Source organism: Monodon monoceros, unplaced genomic scaffold, assembly GCF_005190385.1.
Source record: "Monodon monoceros isolate NGI ecotype Baffin Bay Population unplaced genomic scaffold, NGI_Narwhal_1 Super_Scaffold_9, whole genome shotgun sequence".
Classification (NCBI taxonomy): Eukaryota; Metazoa; Chordata; class Mammalia; order Artiodactyla; family Monodontidae; genus Monodon; species Monodon monoceros.
Window position 1 is genome coordinate 6,573,833 of NW_021703786.1, and position 13,630 is coordinate 6,587,462.

General features: G+C 51.2%; 1 protein-coding gene across 3 annotated transcripts in view; it reads left to right on the forward strand.

Moving 5' to 3' along the window:
• The window catches only part of MSI2 (musashi RNA binding protein 2), a 388,273-nt gene that overhangs the window by 246,040 nt on the left and 128,603 nt on the right, over positions 1 to 13,630 (forward strand). For all 3 annotated transcript variants that reach the window (XM_029211534.1, XM_029211535.1, XM_029211536.1), the window contains exon 7: positions 2,672 to 2,720. In XM_029211534.1, the coding sequence (XP_029067367.1) occupies positions 2,672 to 2,720 (49 nt within the window). The remainder of the gene's footprint in view (positions 1 to 2,671; positions 2,721 to 13,630) is intronic.

Here is a 13,630-nt window from a genome sequence, read left to right on the forward strand (position 1 = left end):
GTGTGTGTGTGTGTGTGTGTGTGTGTGTGTGTGTGTGTGTGTGTGTGAGAGAGAGAGAGAGAGAGAGAGAGAGAGAGACGGACAGAGTTATCAGTTTGCTCTCTCCGGGGCTGAATACCAGCCACCTTGCCCGTATCCCTCACATCCCTATGATGGAGGCTCACACAAGCCTCTTCTGTTTAATTCACATAGAACCGTGAGAAACAGCCCCGTATGTGAGGCCGTGGTTTTCATTCTATTCAGTCTTTGTATATTCGGATTCTTCCACTTTCAGCTCTTGCTGTTCTGCCAGATTTCCATCGCATTGATGGCTTCTCTGAATTAATAAGTGTTTTGCAATCGTGAAAAGTTTTCTTCCCCCAAGCACCGGGACTTATCCATATTGATTTTTTTCCCCTTTCTCTTTCCTCTCTAGCTACTTCTTAGACGTTCTATTTTGTAAAGTGTTAATAGAATTTTTCTTGCGCTCTGACGCTGTATCTATTCAGGCGGTCTTTGTGAGGTCCATTGTACGCTGGACCATAGAGGAAAGAGCCCTATTCTTTTTTTTTTTTTTTTTTTTGCGATACGCGGGCCTCTCACTGTTGTGGCCTCTCCCGTTGCGGAGCACAGGCTCCGGATGCGCAGGCTCAGCGGCCACGGCTCACGGGCCCAGCCGCTCCGCGGCATGTGGGATCCTCCCGGACCGGGGCACGAACCCGTGTCCCCTGCATCGGCAGGCGGACTCTCAACCACTGCGCCACCAGGGAAGCCCAAGAGCTCTATTCTTTACGACAATGGTTGCCCCAAAAAAACATACACAGAGCCTCCTCCTCACTCATCAGGGTGGAGCAAATATTAGCAGGGCAGCATCAGAAAACATCCAAAAGTAGGAAGGAGAAGAGGGACCCAATTACGCACGATGGAAAGGAGGGGCGTTGAAAATACTTTTTCTTAATTCAAACTATTTATCTCCTAAGGGAATCTGAGTTTCAGTACCCAAACATGGCCAACACAGAAGGGGAGCTGTTTTTCTTACTGTTAGGCATTTTCAGCTCAAAATAAGGACTTGGCAAACATCTTAGAAAATATGGCAGTGGGTGTGAAACGGATGTCATGTTTACCTGCACGATACCCAGCAGGCTTCACCCACCACCCACCCGCACCCCAGGCAGTGGAATCCTCTTCGAGGCCCCGGGTCGGAGTCTGTGATGCCATATGCCCAAATGTGACGGCTCTTTGTAGAAACAAACCAGTTGATCTTCTGGTAGTTTCGCTTAAGGGTGCATGGGAGGCAGCTGGCTATGGTGTGTTTGGCCTCAGCAGGTGCCTTGGGGACTCCTCAATCCTGCCTGGCCGGGGAGGGGTCTGGTGAAGGCACCCCCTCTCCAAACTAGCATCCCCTACTCCCCTAAGCCTGGTTCCTGGGAGAGAGAGGACAGCTCCTTGCTGGAGGAACAGTCACCGTGCAAGGCCATGTCCCTCCCAGTAACTGACTACAGAAATGGGGACCAGAAGGGGAAGGCCCCAGGAGCCTGTTTGCTCAGGCTCGGTTGCTTAGCAACACAAGGGGCCCTGACTCCAGAAGGGATTTTTAAGCTAGGCCAGTCCCTTGGAGGTTTGTGTCTGGCTTGCCTACCCCTTCTTCCGTTCTTACCTTGACTTGGCTTTTCCCCCTGTTATATTTGATAGCATCTAGAAAAATAGATTTGATTTGTCTGGAGGCACCATTTTAAACCTGGTTTTATTGCTTTGCCCAGTGTCTTCCCTTCCATTGGAGACTGTCATCTGGGAGGAGTGAGGAATGAATAGCCGATGGTTCTTTTTCTCAGTTGGCTTAACTCAGGCCCCCAAGCTCATTTCTGAGCCTTTGGGCTCCAGTGAACAGTGCTTGGTCCTTCGCACCGCACACGCACGCACACACACACACGCACGTTGAAATTGCTCCAAGCACGGAGCACTCTGGCTAACAGTTCTGTCCACCCACAACCATGTGGTTGGATTGTATTTTTACTGCCAACTTTGGGCACAAAATGAATGAGGAGACCAGGCTACTCGCCTGGCCAAACCAGGTACAGTGTGCAAGTGAATGGCTGATTGGTTTAGGACAGCACCTGCACTAAAGATGTGTCTTTTGTGGAGCAAATAAAGGATTGGATCATAAGTAAAAGGAGTGGAATTCAAAGCCAAATCTGGTTTCATAAGTGTGAGTTTCTTGAGGTCCGTGTGGGACTTGAGTGTGGATCCTGACTCTCCAGAAATGACTAAAAAGGTTGCAGGGTGCTTGGGGGGACAGAGGAAGGGACCAGGAAGAGAGACAGAGGATGCCTTTGGTGTTTTCCTCTCTTTGATTTTTTTTTTTTTTTTTTTTGCGGTACGCGGGTCTCTCACTGCTGTGGCCTCTCCCGTTGCGGAGCACAGGCTCCGGACGCGCAGGCTCAGCGGCCATGGCTCACGGGCCCAGCCGCTCCACGGCATGTGGGAACCTCTCGGACCAGGGCACGAACCCGCGTCCCCTGCATCGGCAGGCGGACTCTCAACCACTGCGCCACCAGGGAAGCCCTCAAATAGGTTTTAACAAGCAACGTGACTTCTATAATGGAAACTGCCACCACCACCCCACCAATATATAATGTTTTGTGTATTTTGTTAAAATTCCTAAAGCAGACTCTATTTTGTATTTGTTTTGCAGGTGGAGGATGCAATGCTGATGTTTGATAAGACGACCAACAGGCACAGAGGTAAGAACCCCAGTGTGGGGAGGTTGCCCCTTCATCCTCTCCTGCCTCCATCTCTTCTCACCCCCAGTCCTGCAAACAAAAGATACAGTGACTGCTCCAAAATCAGGCAGGTGGAGGTGACGTGTGTTGTGGATCTCTATTAAGAGAGGGCCACGATAGTGTGGAGGGTTGATACTGGACAGTTAAAACACCATTTCCTTTAGGCTTGGGGACTGTCATTTAATTATGCAGCCACGCCCCACACGTGTTCTGATACACTTCTCCAATCCTTGCTTTCTTAGTCCTTGCTGAACCACAGCACTAAGTGGAAATTATTCACAGCAGTTACTCTTGAGTTCTCAATTTGCATCGAAGGGGGGTGGGGTTGAGAAGCACACTGTCAATCTAAAGAGCCCCCCCCCCCAAAAAAAAAGCCTCATCCTAGGTTTATTCGATGTTCGATGTATACAATGAGCACAGACCTGGCAATGCCCTTTTGTGCCTCTTGGATGTTTGGAGGACATCTGCACTTCCTTGTATTTTCTCCTGTGCTTACTGTCCTGCCCATGTTTTGGAAAATGGGTTTCATCCTGGGGTCTAAGAACCCCTGAAATGACACGCGGGATGTTTTATGTTTCTCTTGGGAGAGGCTTTCTAGCTTTGAACAGATTCTCAAAGGGGTCTCTGACCTCTGCCACCTCACCCCACCCTCCAAAAAAAACCACAAACACATTGAAATTATTCCTTTAAACAGAAAATTGGATGACTCTAGAAAATCCTCCCCAGAGGAAGCAGCGTCAAAAGTTATGGTTTAGCGTTCCGTCCTCCGGAAGCTCCTGGTTTCTGGGGTTCCTCTTCACAGGGCATTAATGAGCAGAGTTTCTGAAGGGGGGGGTGGCAGGAAGCAGTGTTCTAGAGAGAAGGGGCCAGCGATCAGTGTTTCCTTGCCACTTGGATGGCATTTAGATGTTTCTTGTGTTGTTTACATTCTTGCTGTCCCCTGTGATTAGAAGCAGTTACCCAGTGCTGACTGCATGTCTCCCTGTTCTGAGCAGGCAGGCTGAGTGAAAGGGAGGAAGGAGTGGGTGGGAAGCGATGCTTCCAAGGGTGGGAGAAGGAGGGGCTGTCCTGAGTGTGCCTGGGGAATCAAGCATCTCATGCATCCACCTACAGCATCCTTAAAAGGGAAAATAGAAAACTGGGCAGAAAACTGGGGCATCAGAGGTGTTATATGTTGGGGAAGGGATGGGGATGGGGTAGAGGATGAGGAGTTAGGGGGAGGCAAGGAGAGAAAAGAAGAGCTTACAGGTGTGGAATGATTGCCTTTGCTTCTGCAACGCTCTGGAGTGAGAGGAAGGTGGTGCCGGTGACGGGCAATCCTTGACGACCCTTGACCATCGTCTGCATTGCGTCGATCTTTATGGTTTTCCCAGCACTGCTTCCACACGCATCTTCCACCTTGATCTTCACAGCAGCCCCCGGAGGGAAAATCACTTAAGTTCTTTATGCCTCAGTTTATTCATCTGCAAAATGGAGATAATATGGGCACCTCCTTATAGGATTGTTTGGAGAGCGTAGTGCCAAGCACATCAACTGTGCATAAATGTTAGGTATTATTATTATTGCCATCATTATTATTACCATCACCTCCATTTTGTGGATGAGGTAACCACATCTCAGAGGAGGTGCCTTACATCCAGGATCAGAGAAGGGACTCACACCTAGGACAGCTGATTTCAAATTCTGCTTTTTTTTTTTTTTTTTTTTTGCGGTACACGGGCCTCTCACTGCTGTGGCCTCTCCCGTTGCGGAGCACAGGCTCTGGACGCGCAGGCTCAGCGGCCATGGCTCACGGGCCCAGCCGCTCGGCGGCATGTGGGATCTTCCCAGACCGGGTCACGAACCCATGTCCCCTGCATCGGCAGGTGGACTCTCAACCACTGCGCCACCGGGGAAGCCCTCAAATTCTGCTCTTTGTTGCCTCCACGTGCAGCAGGTTTGTTGAGAAGGGTGTTTTCGTCCTTTTATTTTCAGGATGGGCGAGGTCCATCTGAACGTGGCACTGGTGTTCAGTGTTAGAATTCATAATCCTGGAAGATTCCTCAGCGGCTTCTAGGCAGTATTGTTATCATTCTTTTTTGAGTATCAGTGAAAAAGGTATTGTTGATCTCTTGCTCTGTGTCAGGCCCTGTGTTGGAAGAGATGACAGATCATCTCATTGAACCCTCTCAGCTGAGCCAGGAAAGAGGTTCGTCATCTGAGGGACCTGAGAGGGCGGGTCACCCTCTGTGTCAGGTCACTCAGCTGGTAGCTGATAGAGCTGGATTCACACTCAGGACATCAGGCCCAGACACACTGCAGAGGAGGTGCCAGGGAAAGTTCTCCCCTGTTTCTAACGCAGATGCCTCCTGCTGTGGTTGAAGCCTCTTCCCCTTCTCCAAGGGCACTGGGCACAGTGATGGGGTGGGGGTCCCTCTGTGACTGGGTGAGGGAAGTGTTTCCTGTTGTGAGCCTAAGGGAGGTCACCTGTGGCCCAGCACTCAGAGTAGCTTCAGGAACGTGGTCGCTTACTCCCCCAAGTCAGGACTCCCGGTGGCGATGGCAGGATGGAGGGCGGGCAGAGCCCCTGGTGCGTGCACGGCGCTGCCCCCTCCCCCAGCCAAGGCAGGGCCTGCCCCGCATCCTTCTGCCCTGCCCGCCTTTAAGATTCCTGTGGTCAGTGCAGGACCCCTTACATAATTCATGGAGTCAACAACGAGATGAAAGGCAGGGCCTCTTATTCAAAAACTACCCAGAATTTCAAGATGACAGCAGAGCATTCAACCAAGAGTGGAGCCCTTCTGAGCACGGGGTGTATGTGACAGCTCAGGCCGCCCATCCAGGAAGCCAGCCTGAATGGATGCAGCCTGTGGCCGGCCTGATGCTGGGTGGGGCGGGGAAGAGAAGGCAGGAGGGACCGTGTGCCCAGAGGTTTCAACGGGAAGGACCTGACACCTGCTGCCCGTTTGCTCCTGTACAGAAATCTGCTCCCGCTGTCCCACCTGTGTCGGCGGGGACTTTGGCCCATACGTGCTTTCCAGCCCCTCCAAACAGCTGAGGAGGAGTTTCTCTCTGGACGGGGTGCTGAAGCTGGGGTAATACTTCAGCGATCCAGAGCATTAGGGGAGGAAAGAATTTTCTCTAAAGAAAGCACATATCACGAGAGAAGCACAAATCATAGATGTGGAGCCAGCAGGCCTCACAGCCCTGGCCTGATGGAATGTGCACTTGGGATCAGGAGATAAGCACAGGAAAATAAAGTCCTCCTGCAGCCACCTTGCCCCAACCTTTCCTTCACCTCCTCGGCTTCCTGTTTTGCATTATCTTATCAAGAGGAAAGTGCTGGTGGAGCAGAAGTTGAGGACACCTCTGTGGCTGCCACTGCCGCCAGCTTTCTGCTTAAAGAGGCCCAGACCATTAACCCCTCCGTGTCGTCAGGGCACTTGCTTAGTGCTTTCCGTCAACCTCTAACCCAGCCCCGTTGGGCAGCCTGGGCGGTGACTTGTCCTCTGCCCCAGGCATTTTGAAAACCACCTGTGTGCCCCTGAGCCGTGACCACTGCTGTCAGGGAAAACTCCGTGGCACGGGGCCTGGCTTTCTGGGAGTCAGGCCTCATTGCCATTAGGAGCCAGGGGTCGGGGCAGCATTTCCACTTCCTGCCCCACGGTGGCCACCTCCTGCCCTGTCCCCGCTGGTCCCGTAGGCACAAGGGTGGCCCTCAGTTGCATCTGCACAGCAGTTGACTGCTCCTGTTCATGGAAGCGCCAGCCTGTGTTTCTTCCCACTTTACATCTGCACTCGGACCTCGGTAGCACCGTGGGAAAGAGCCCAGGGGAGAGTCCGGCAGACAGTGAGCCCTCCAGGGAGGTGCATCCTCCATCCTGGAAGCAGGAAGGTCGTTCAGCATCTGACTCTCACAGAAGTGTGGAGTCTTCCCACCTTCGTCCTTAGAGGGACCGCCTTCCAGCTTCTGCTGCCCCTTTGCGTTTAGCCAGGGGCACTTTTCCTAAGCTCTCTGAACCCCTCAGGCTCTGCCTCTGGAAAATACATGAACTGGGACCGCTGAGCTCCAGGACCTAAAGTATGCTTCTGGCTTTTAGCTTTTTAACTGGAAGTATGTTCCAGATTGTTTCCTTTCTCTAACCAGCGGAGGGGGAGCAGTTGTCTCCGGTAGGGGTCCCCGAGATGGGGCTGGGTCTGCAGGAGGTTCATTGGGGATGCTCTTCACGGGGACTGGGCAGAGGGAGATGACGACCTGCGATGCCCTGGGGAGTTCGAAGAGAGGGTGGTCCTTCAGCTGCCCCAGTTATCCCCGTATGTTGATCAGTCATAGGAGGCAGCCCACCTGGGAAGCAGGTGTCATCTTGGGCTTGTACCGGGGAAGTCCTGGAGGGGACCAACAGCTGGGGCCGTCATCCAGCAGCACTCCCAGCGGCTGGGGAAGATGACCTTCATTCCTGAAGGGGGGTCTGACCCCCCCACCCCCACCCCATCAGAGTGCACACCATAGTGGTACAGGGTTCTGTGTTAACCAGGTTGTGTTAGCACTCCTGGTAGAAACAGCCACTTTCTGAGCACCCCTATACCAGGTGCTTAGCACGTACTGTGGAATCTTTATGAACTGAGCTGCCCAGAGTGGCACACTAGTCCGAGCAGAACTTAGACGTAAACCCACCCTGTCCAACCCTGAGCCTGCGTTCTTAGCCGCTCTGCAAGCACGGGGCTAGGCAGTGGTTTAAAGCAGGAGAGTCGGTGATCTTAAGGACTTGGGCACCTCCTTATTATTAGTCCTTCTCCACACCTGTCCTCTTGCTGGACTACAAGGTACCTCCACTTTTCAGATGGAGAAACTAAGGCATGTGGAGTTTTGGAAAGCCGCACAGCAGGTTCCTACAGCCAGCTGGGGAGCTGAGCTACTGGTAGAAGCTAGGGCCTTCCTTGGCCCCGCCCATCACTTCATTTCGTGGCCTCCTCTGAGACCCTTTGTGCCCAAGGACAGAGAGAGAATGGTGGCTTTCCAGCCTTTTCAGAGTCATTGCATTTGCTCTCTAAACGTTCTTAGAGGTGGGCTGAAAAATATTGGACTGATCATCATTGGGGGAAAGTTTGTCGCTTCACCCTTGCAGAACTCAGATAAGATCTTGAATTCAGCATTAGGTATTGATCCCAGAGTGGGGCTGGAGGTGGGCAGGGAGGGAAGAAGCAGCAAGGTGCTATCCTTTCTGATTTGCTCTTTGGTGGGCGGCTGGGGGGAAGCTGGCTGAGAGCCAGGGGGCTGGAGGACTCACCCTGTATCCGCCCTGTTTGAGACAGTGGATGGCGGGGGTGCTGGTTGCTGAAATACATCTCTCACTCACCTCCTCATGGGGGTAGGGAGCCCCCTAAGAGCTCATTCCAGGGGAGCCTCAGATGTGCTGCCTCCCTCTGACCTCAGGGCCTGCACAGCCAGGTCCCTCCAAGTCTGGCGCGTCAGGGGAGAGCTGGGTGGTTGGGGGCCCAGTGGAAAATGAGCTGGATGTCTTTGAAGCTTATCAGGTGGCCTGGTGAGGGTCAGCTGGAGAGGGAGTGGTTTCTGGCGAGTACAGAGGAGAGACCTGGGGACAGGCCTTCTCACCCCCAGTGGCTTCCATTACCCAGCAGGCCTGTTTGCTCCGGAACATTGCCAGGGGCGAGGAACAGGATACAGAGAGAAAAATAAAGATCAGTGTGATGGATGACTCCTCTCCAGACTGTTAGCAGTTGCTTATTAAGTGCAGTGCTAATGGCTTTGGAGGGGAACAACAGCTCCCAGGCAGTCTCCTGTTCTGTGAACCTCAGAGAGCGCCATCCCCAGCAGGCTCCCTGGACAAAGAACGTCCTCTCCCAGGGCGGCTGTGCCCATCGGGAGTTACCAGGCTGGAAGGGCGCCGTGGTGGGCCGTGTGGCTGGAGGCACCAGCCTTCTGCAGTCTCACCTCAAGGCAGCAAGACTGAGCTTGGCTTCTCCCAAGAAGCTCGTACAGCATCTCTATCCCCAAAAGCAGCTGACCGAAGTTTAAGGTCTTCGTAATTTGCGTAATTAGTTTATTTATTAAAACCGTGCCTGTGCGACGTAGCTGAAGCCATATGATAGAAGACAATCTTTTCTTTTTCTTTTAATAAATTTACTTATTTTATTTATTTATTTTTGGCTGCATTGCGTCTTCATTGCTGCGCGCGGGCTTTCTCTAGTTGCGGCGAGCGGGGGCTACTCTTCGTTGCGGTGCGCGGGCTTCTCACTGCGGTGGCTTCTCTTGTTGCGGAGCACGGGCTCTAGGCACGCGGGCTTCAGTAGTTGTGGCTCGTGGGCTCTAGAGTGCAGGCTCAGTAGTTGTGGCGCACGGGCTTAGTTGCTCCATGTGGGATCTTCCCAGACCAGGGCACGAACCCGTGTCCCCTGCATTGGCAGGCGGATTCTTAGTGACTGTGCCACCAGGGAAATCCCAATAATGCTTTCCTAAGGAGAAAAAACAGCCCTTAATGTCCTGACTCCCTGCCAGACACTCACTTTTGAAATTGACCTCTGAAGTGCAGACTGACTCTTTTCTTGTATACTAAAAGATGATTAAAAATCACACTGTAATTGTTTGTTTATTGATGCCCATTTCCCAAGGGGGGAGGGGGAAACGTAAAAAGAGTTTCACAAAGGCGTAAATTAAATTAAAAATAAAAAAGCATTGCTTCATTTGTAGGTGTGGGGTGTCAAAGATATAGTATGTGTGTTTTTCCTAATGAGATTCTAACATTTTGACTCTATTTACCTGGGAGAGAGGGTTGGGACTCTACAACCCATAAATGTGACTTTGTAGGATGGAGGAAGGAGTGTGTTTGACAAAGAGGATAAGTCCCTCTGGGTGGGAAAGGGTTGTTGGATGGGGTAGAAAGCATGATGAGGGTTTGGAGAATCACAGCTGGCGAGGACACTTGTGCCGATGGGACACGATGGCATCCTGCACAGCACCGGTGCCCAAGGTCAGGGTCTAGAGCAGGATTTGCTGCGGGGTCTGCCCTGCTGGAGTCATGCCCTTTGCGTTTCCGCCACCTCACAGATCTGCTCTCTCGTCCGCTGATGCTGTTAGGCACCCATCACTCTCTAACGCAAGCCTGAGATGTGTTAAGGGGTTTAGTGGCCACCTGTAAGCCAGTAGCTGCTTATTATTGATACTGATCCCAATTCCGCACCTGAATTGGAAGGCAGTCGACAGGAAAGCTGCTGGTGTGTCACAGGCCACTAACACCAGCCAAGGGTCTTGGTCGGATAGAGCTTCCAGCCTAGGCTGTACTGTGATGTGGTCACCAAGCATGTCTGTGGGCTCTTTTCATGCAAGTGGAGAGTTAGATCAGGTTGGGTGATAATCCTCGTCTCTTCCCAGAGTGGACCAAGGTCAGTGTGGGGCACCTGTTTTAGAAAGGTATTGAGGGACTTCCCTGGAGGTCCAGTGGTTAAGACTCCACGCTTCCACTGCAGGGGGTGAGGGTTTGATCCCTGGTTGGGGAACTAAGATCCCACATGCCGCGCAGAGGCCAAAAGAAGAAAAAGGTATTGATAAATGTGGAGTCTAAGGGAGAATGTTAGAATGGGGTAGAAACTCAATATAATTGAATCTCCCCCACCCCCCCTGGATAGAAGAGCCTGGCTGGGGTGCTGGCAGTGATGTGTAATTTGCCGCCTTTGGGTACTTGGAGAGGTTCTGTTGGAAAACAATTACGTGCAGGCTTGAAATTGGGCACACTTCGGTTAGAACGAGGAAGAACTGCCAAGCCCCACAGCAGTGTACATGGACAGCCACGTGCCCCTCCACTAGATTCTGTGCTCCCGGCACAGATGCACCCCGGAGGGTGCATCTAGGTCTTTGCCCAGAGGCTGTGCAGCCTGGCCCCCCGCTTCTGGCCCCCAGCACAGTCCCCTCAAGGCCTGACCTGTCACCGGGCCCATCTCAGGACCTCCTCCAGAGGAAGGGCGGCCACAGAGGGTGAAAGACGGGAGCGGGGTAGAGAGCTGCAGCCCCTACCCTGAGCCATCTCTCAGAGACCAGCCCCCGGAGCTGTCTGCACATTTTATTTTCTCGTTAAATAAACACCATTAGCCTTCCCGGAGAAACTGGTGCAAACATGACCTCGCAAATAACCAATTAGAAGGGCAGGGTTGAAGGGGACTGTGAATTTGCAAACATGTAGAGGAGGCCATTAAAGATGCCTGTAGCTATCCCAGCCCTGGCAACATGGATCTGAGACCTTAATTTTATTTCTGACAGGAAAGCAAGGAGCACACTTTAATTTTTTTCTTCCCTGAGCTAACTGTATTCCGGAAGCGCCCATTCCGGCGCTGTCTCTTGAGATATTCATCAACATGGGAGCTCAGTTTCTGTTCACCTGCTTTTCCTGTGGATGGGGACTCACACGGAGCCCACAGCGCCCTGGCAACAGGGCAGGCCAGGGTGGGGGGCGGCCATGGCCCCCTGGATGCCCCTTGGTGTCCCAGCTGGAGGATAAATCTGAAACTCCTTTCCTTCGGAATTAAAGCCCTGGCACCAGAAGGGTGGTGAGCTAGTAGATCTTCCTTCCTCCCTCCTGGCTGTGGCCCACGGAAGCAGAAAGGGAGTGGGCCCAGGGTCAGCCACTTCATTGACCCAGAAATGGTTTTTTGTGGAGAGAGACAATGAGGCTTTTGTTCGGCCCTGTTCCCATAGAGGCCCAGCTCCCAGCTCCGACTCTCACATGGTTTCAGATCTCTGAAGAGAGAGGAGCCTTCAGCTTGGCCACTTGGTTAAAAGCATCCCCTTTCTTAGCATCACGGCGCTGCTAGGGGTTGAGCGGGGGGACCAGAAGCCGGGGCGCCTGCTTCCTGCTGGGACTCCAGGAGCCCCCGGGATTGTTCAGCTCTGCAGTCGAGCTTCTGTTTGGGCCCTGGGTTCAGAGGACATTCCCTGGCCCATCTGTGTCTCTGTCACAGGACACACGGGAAGGAGCCTGAGTTTAGTGCTGCCCATACTTGGCTTCAGTCCCAGCTTCCCTGGGCGTGATCTCAGGTGGTCCCCGAAGGGCTCTGAGCCCCGTTTCGCTCTCTGGAGGCAGCACATCTGCTGTGCACGAGTTAATGAGCCACTTGCGAAGTGCCCACAGAGAGTGGTCAATGCCAGTAGCCTTAGTTCTTTCCTTTCCCCCTTAAAGAACTGCCGATTTAACTTCTTTAGGCAAGTTACAATGTTTATTTGAACTTTTTAAGACCTAGTCTTTAAAAAAAGTTTTCCCCTCCCCTTCACACGTGAAACGTATGTTTGCCTGTGCATGGAATATTTCTGGAAGGATAGTCACAAAACTGGCAACAAAGAGTGAGAATGGCCCAGTGGCTTAGAGCACGTGCTCTGGAGTCAGACAGCTGCTGTTCGCATCTAAGGTTTGTGACTTCATAACTGTGTGACCTTGGGCAAGTTACCTACACTCTCTGTGACTCAAGATTCCTCATCTGAAAAACAGGAATGATGACATCGGGTTAGCCTGAGGCTTATTAAATCAGTTAATACGTATCAAGGACTTGGAATAATCTCCAGCTATAGAAAGCACTCGAATATGTTTTATGCACAAATATATATACTCATCCATGCAAGTATACATAAATAAAAAACAGCATTTGCTTCTGGGGAAGAGAATTAAGTGACCAGTGGTCCAAAGATACAGGAAAACTTTTCACTTTATACTCCTTTACCTTTCGAATTTTTGTACCCTGTGCATTTATTACCTAGTCAGACAAATACTTTTTTAGCGTAATAAGCTTTTACAATTCATCCCAAGTTGAATTGTAAATATAGTGATAGAACAGCATGAGAGAATTTTCAAAAGGAAAAAAGTTCATCCCATCTCAGTATGCTAACACAATAACTGTTGTCACTTCTACCGTGTTCCTGACACTGGCGTAAAGATTTTTAAACTTGGTTGTCTTTATGGGGTTAGTAGAACATGTGGCATCTCAGACTTTGTTGAATGAGGGATGGGTCCCGCGTCATCTGAGTTTTCTGTCCTGCCAGGGAGAGGGGGCCTTGGAGCTCCAAACAAGACTTGATTATATGCAGCCGAGAATCCTTTGCCTCTGAGTCACCTCTGTCTTTTTCTTTCCATAAACAGAGAGTCGGGTGGATAGATGAGGATTTTCTTAGTAGTTTCTGCTTTTCCAGACAACGTGCTATTAATAGGATAGCCAGACCGGCCCCAGTATGAAAAGAAGCCCCGTTTGCTTTAGTTTATCCCAGAGCAGAGGTGAGAGAGGTCAGAACAGAGAGACCCTTCGTTCCAGGAGTCCAAGGTCTTTTTAATTAAAGAAAAAAAAAAGTTGAAAGCATTTTCCTAACCCAAGTTATGATTACTAAACATGTGGGGACCTTATACAATGTGGCACATACAGAATCCTCCTCTGTGCCCCTGTTGCTTATGGCTTAAGAGCCAAGGCAGGTACCCAGTTAGTGAAGCTCGTGAGTTGTCTGGTGGCAAAGGGGTGAGAGCCTAGGTCTCCAGTCACACTGCTGGGTTCAAATTCCAGCGCCACCACTCAGTAGCTGTGTGACCTTGGGGCAAGTTATTGAACTTCTCTCGACCTCAGTTTTCTCATCTGTTTAATGGGGAATGTTATTAATTTATGGACTTGCGAGGTTTAAGAGAGAGCATTTACGTGAAGCATCTGACGTTTATACTATGTAAATATTAACTTTATTACTATCATAATAAAGTTAGGTTACTGTTATGTTACTACTAATAAGAATACTGTTACTATCTCCTTGAGGAATGACGGCTAAAGCCTGCTGACTGGAGAAAATATTCACACTCTAGAGAGCTGTTGGCAGATGCTGTTAGGTTTTCCTTCATCTTATGGGTTGAATTGAA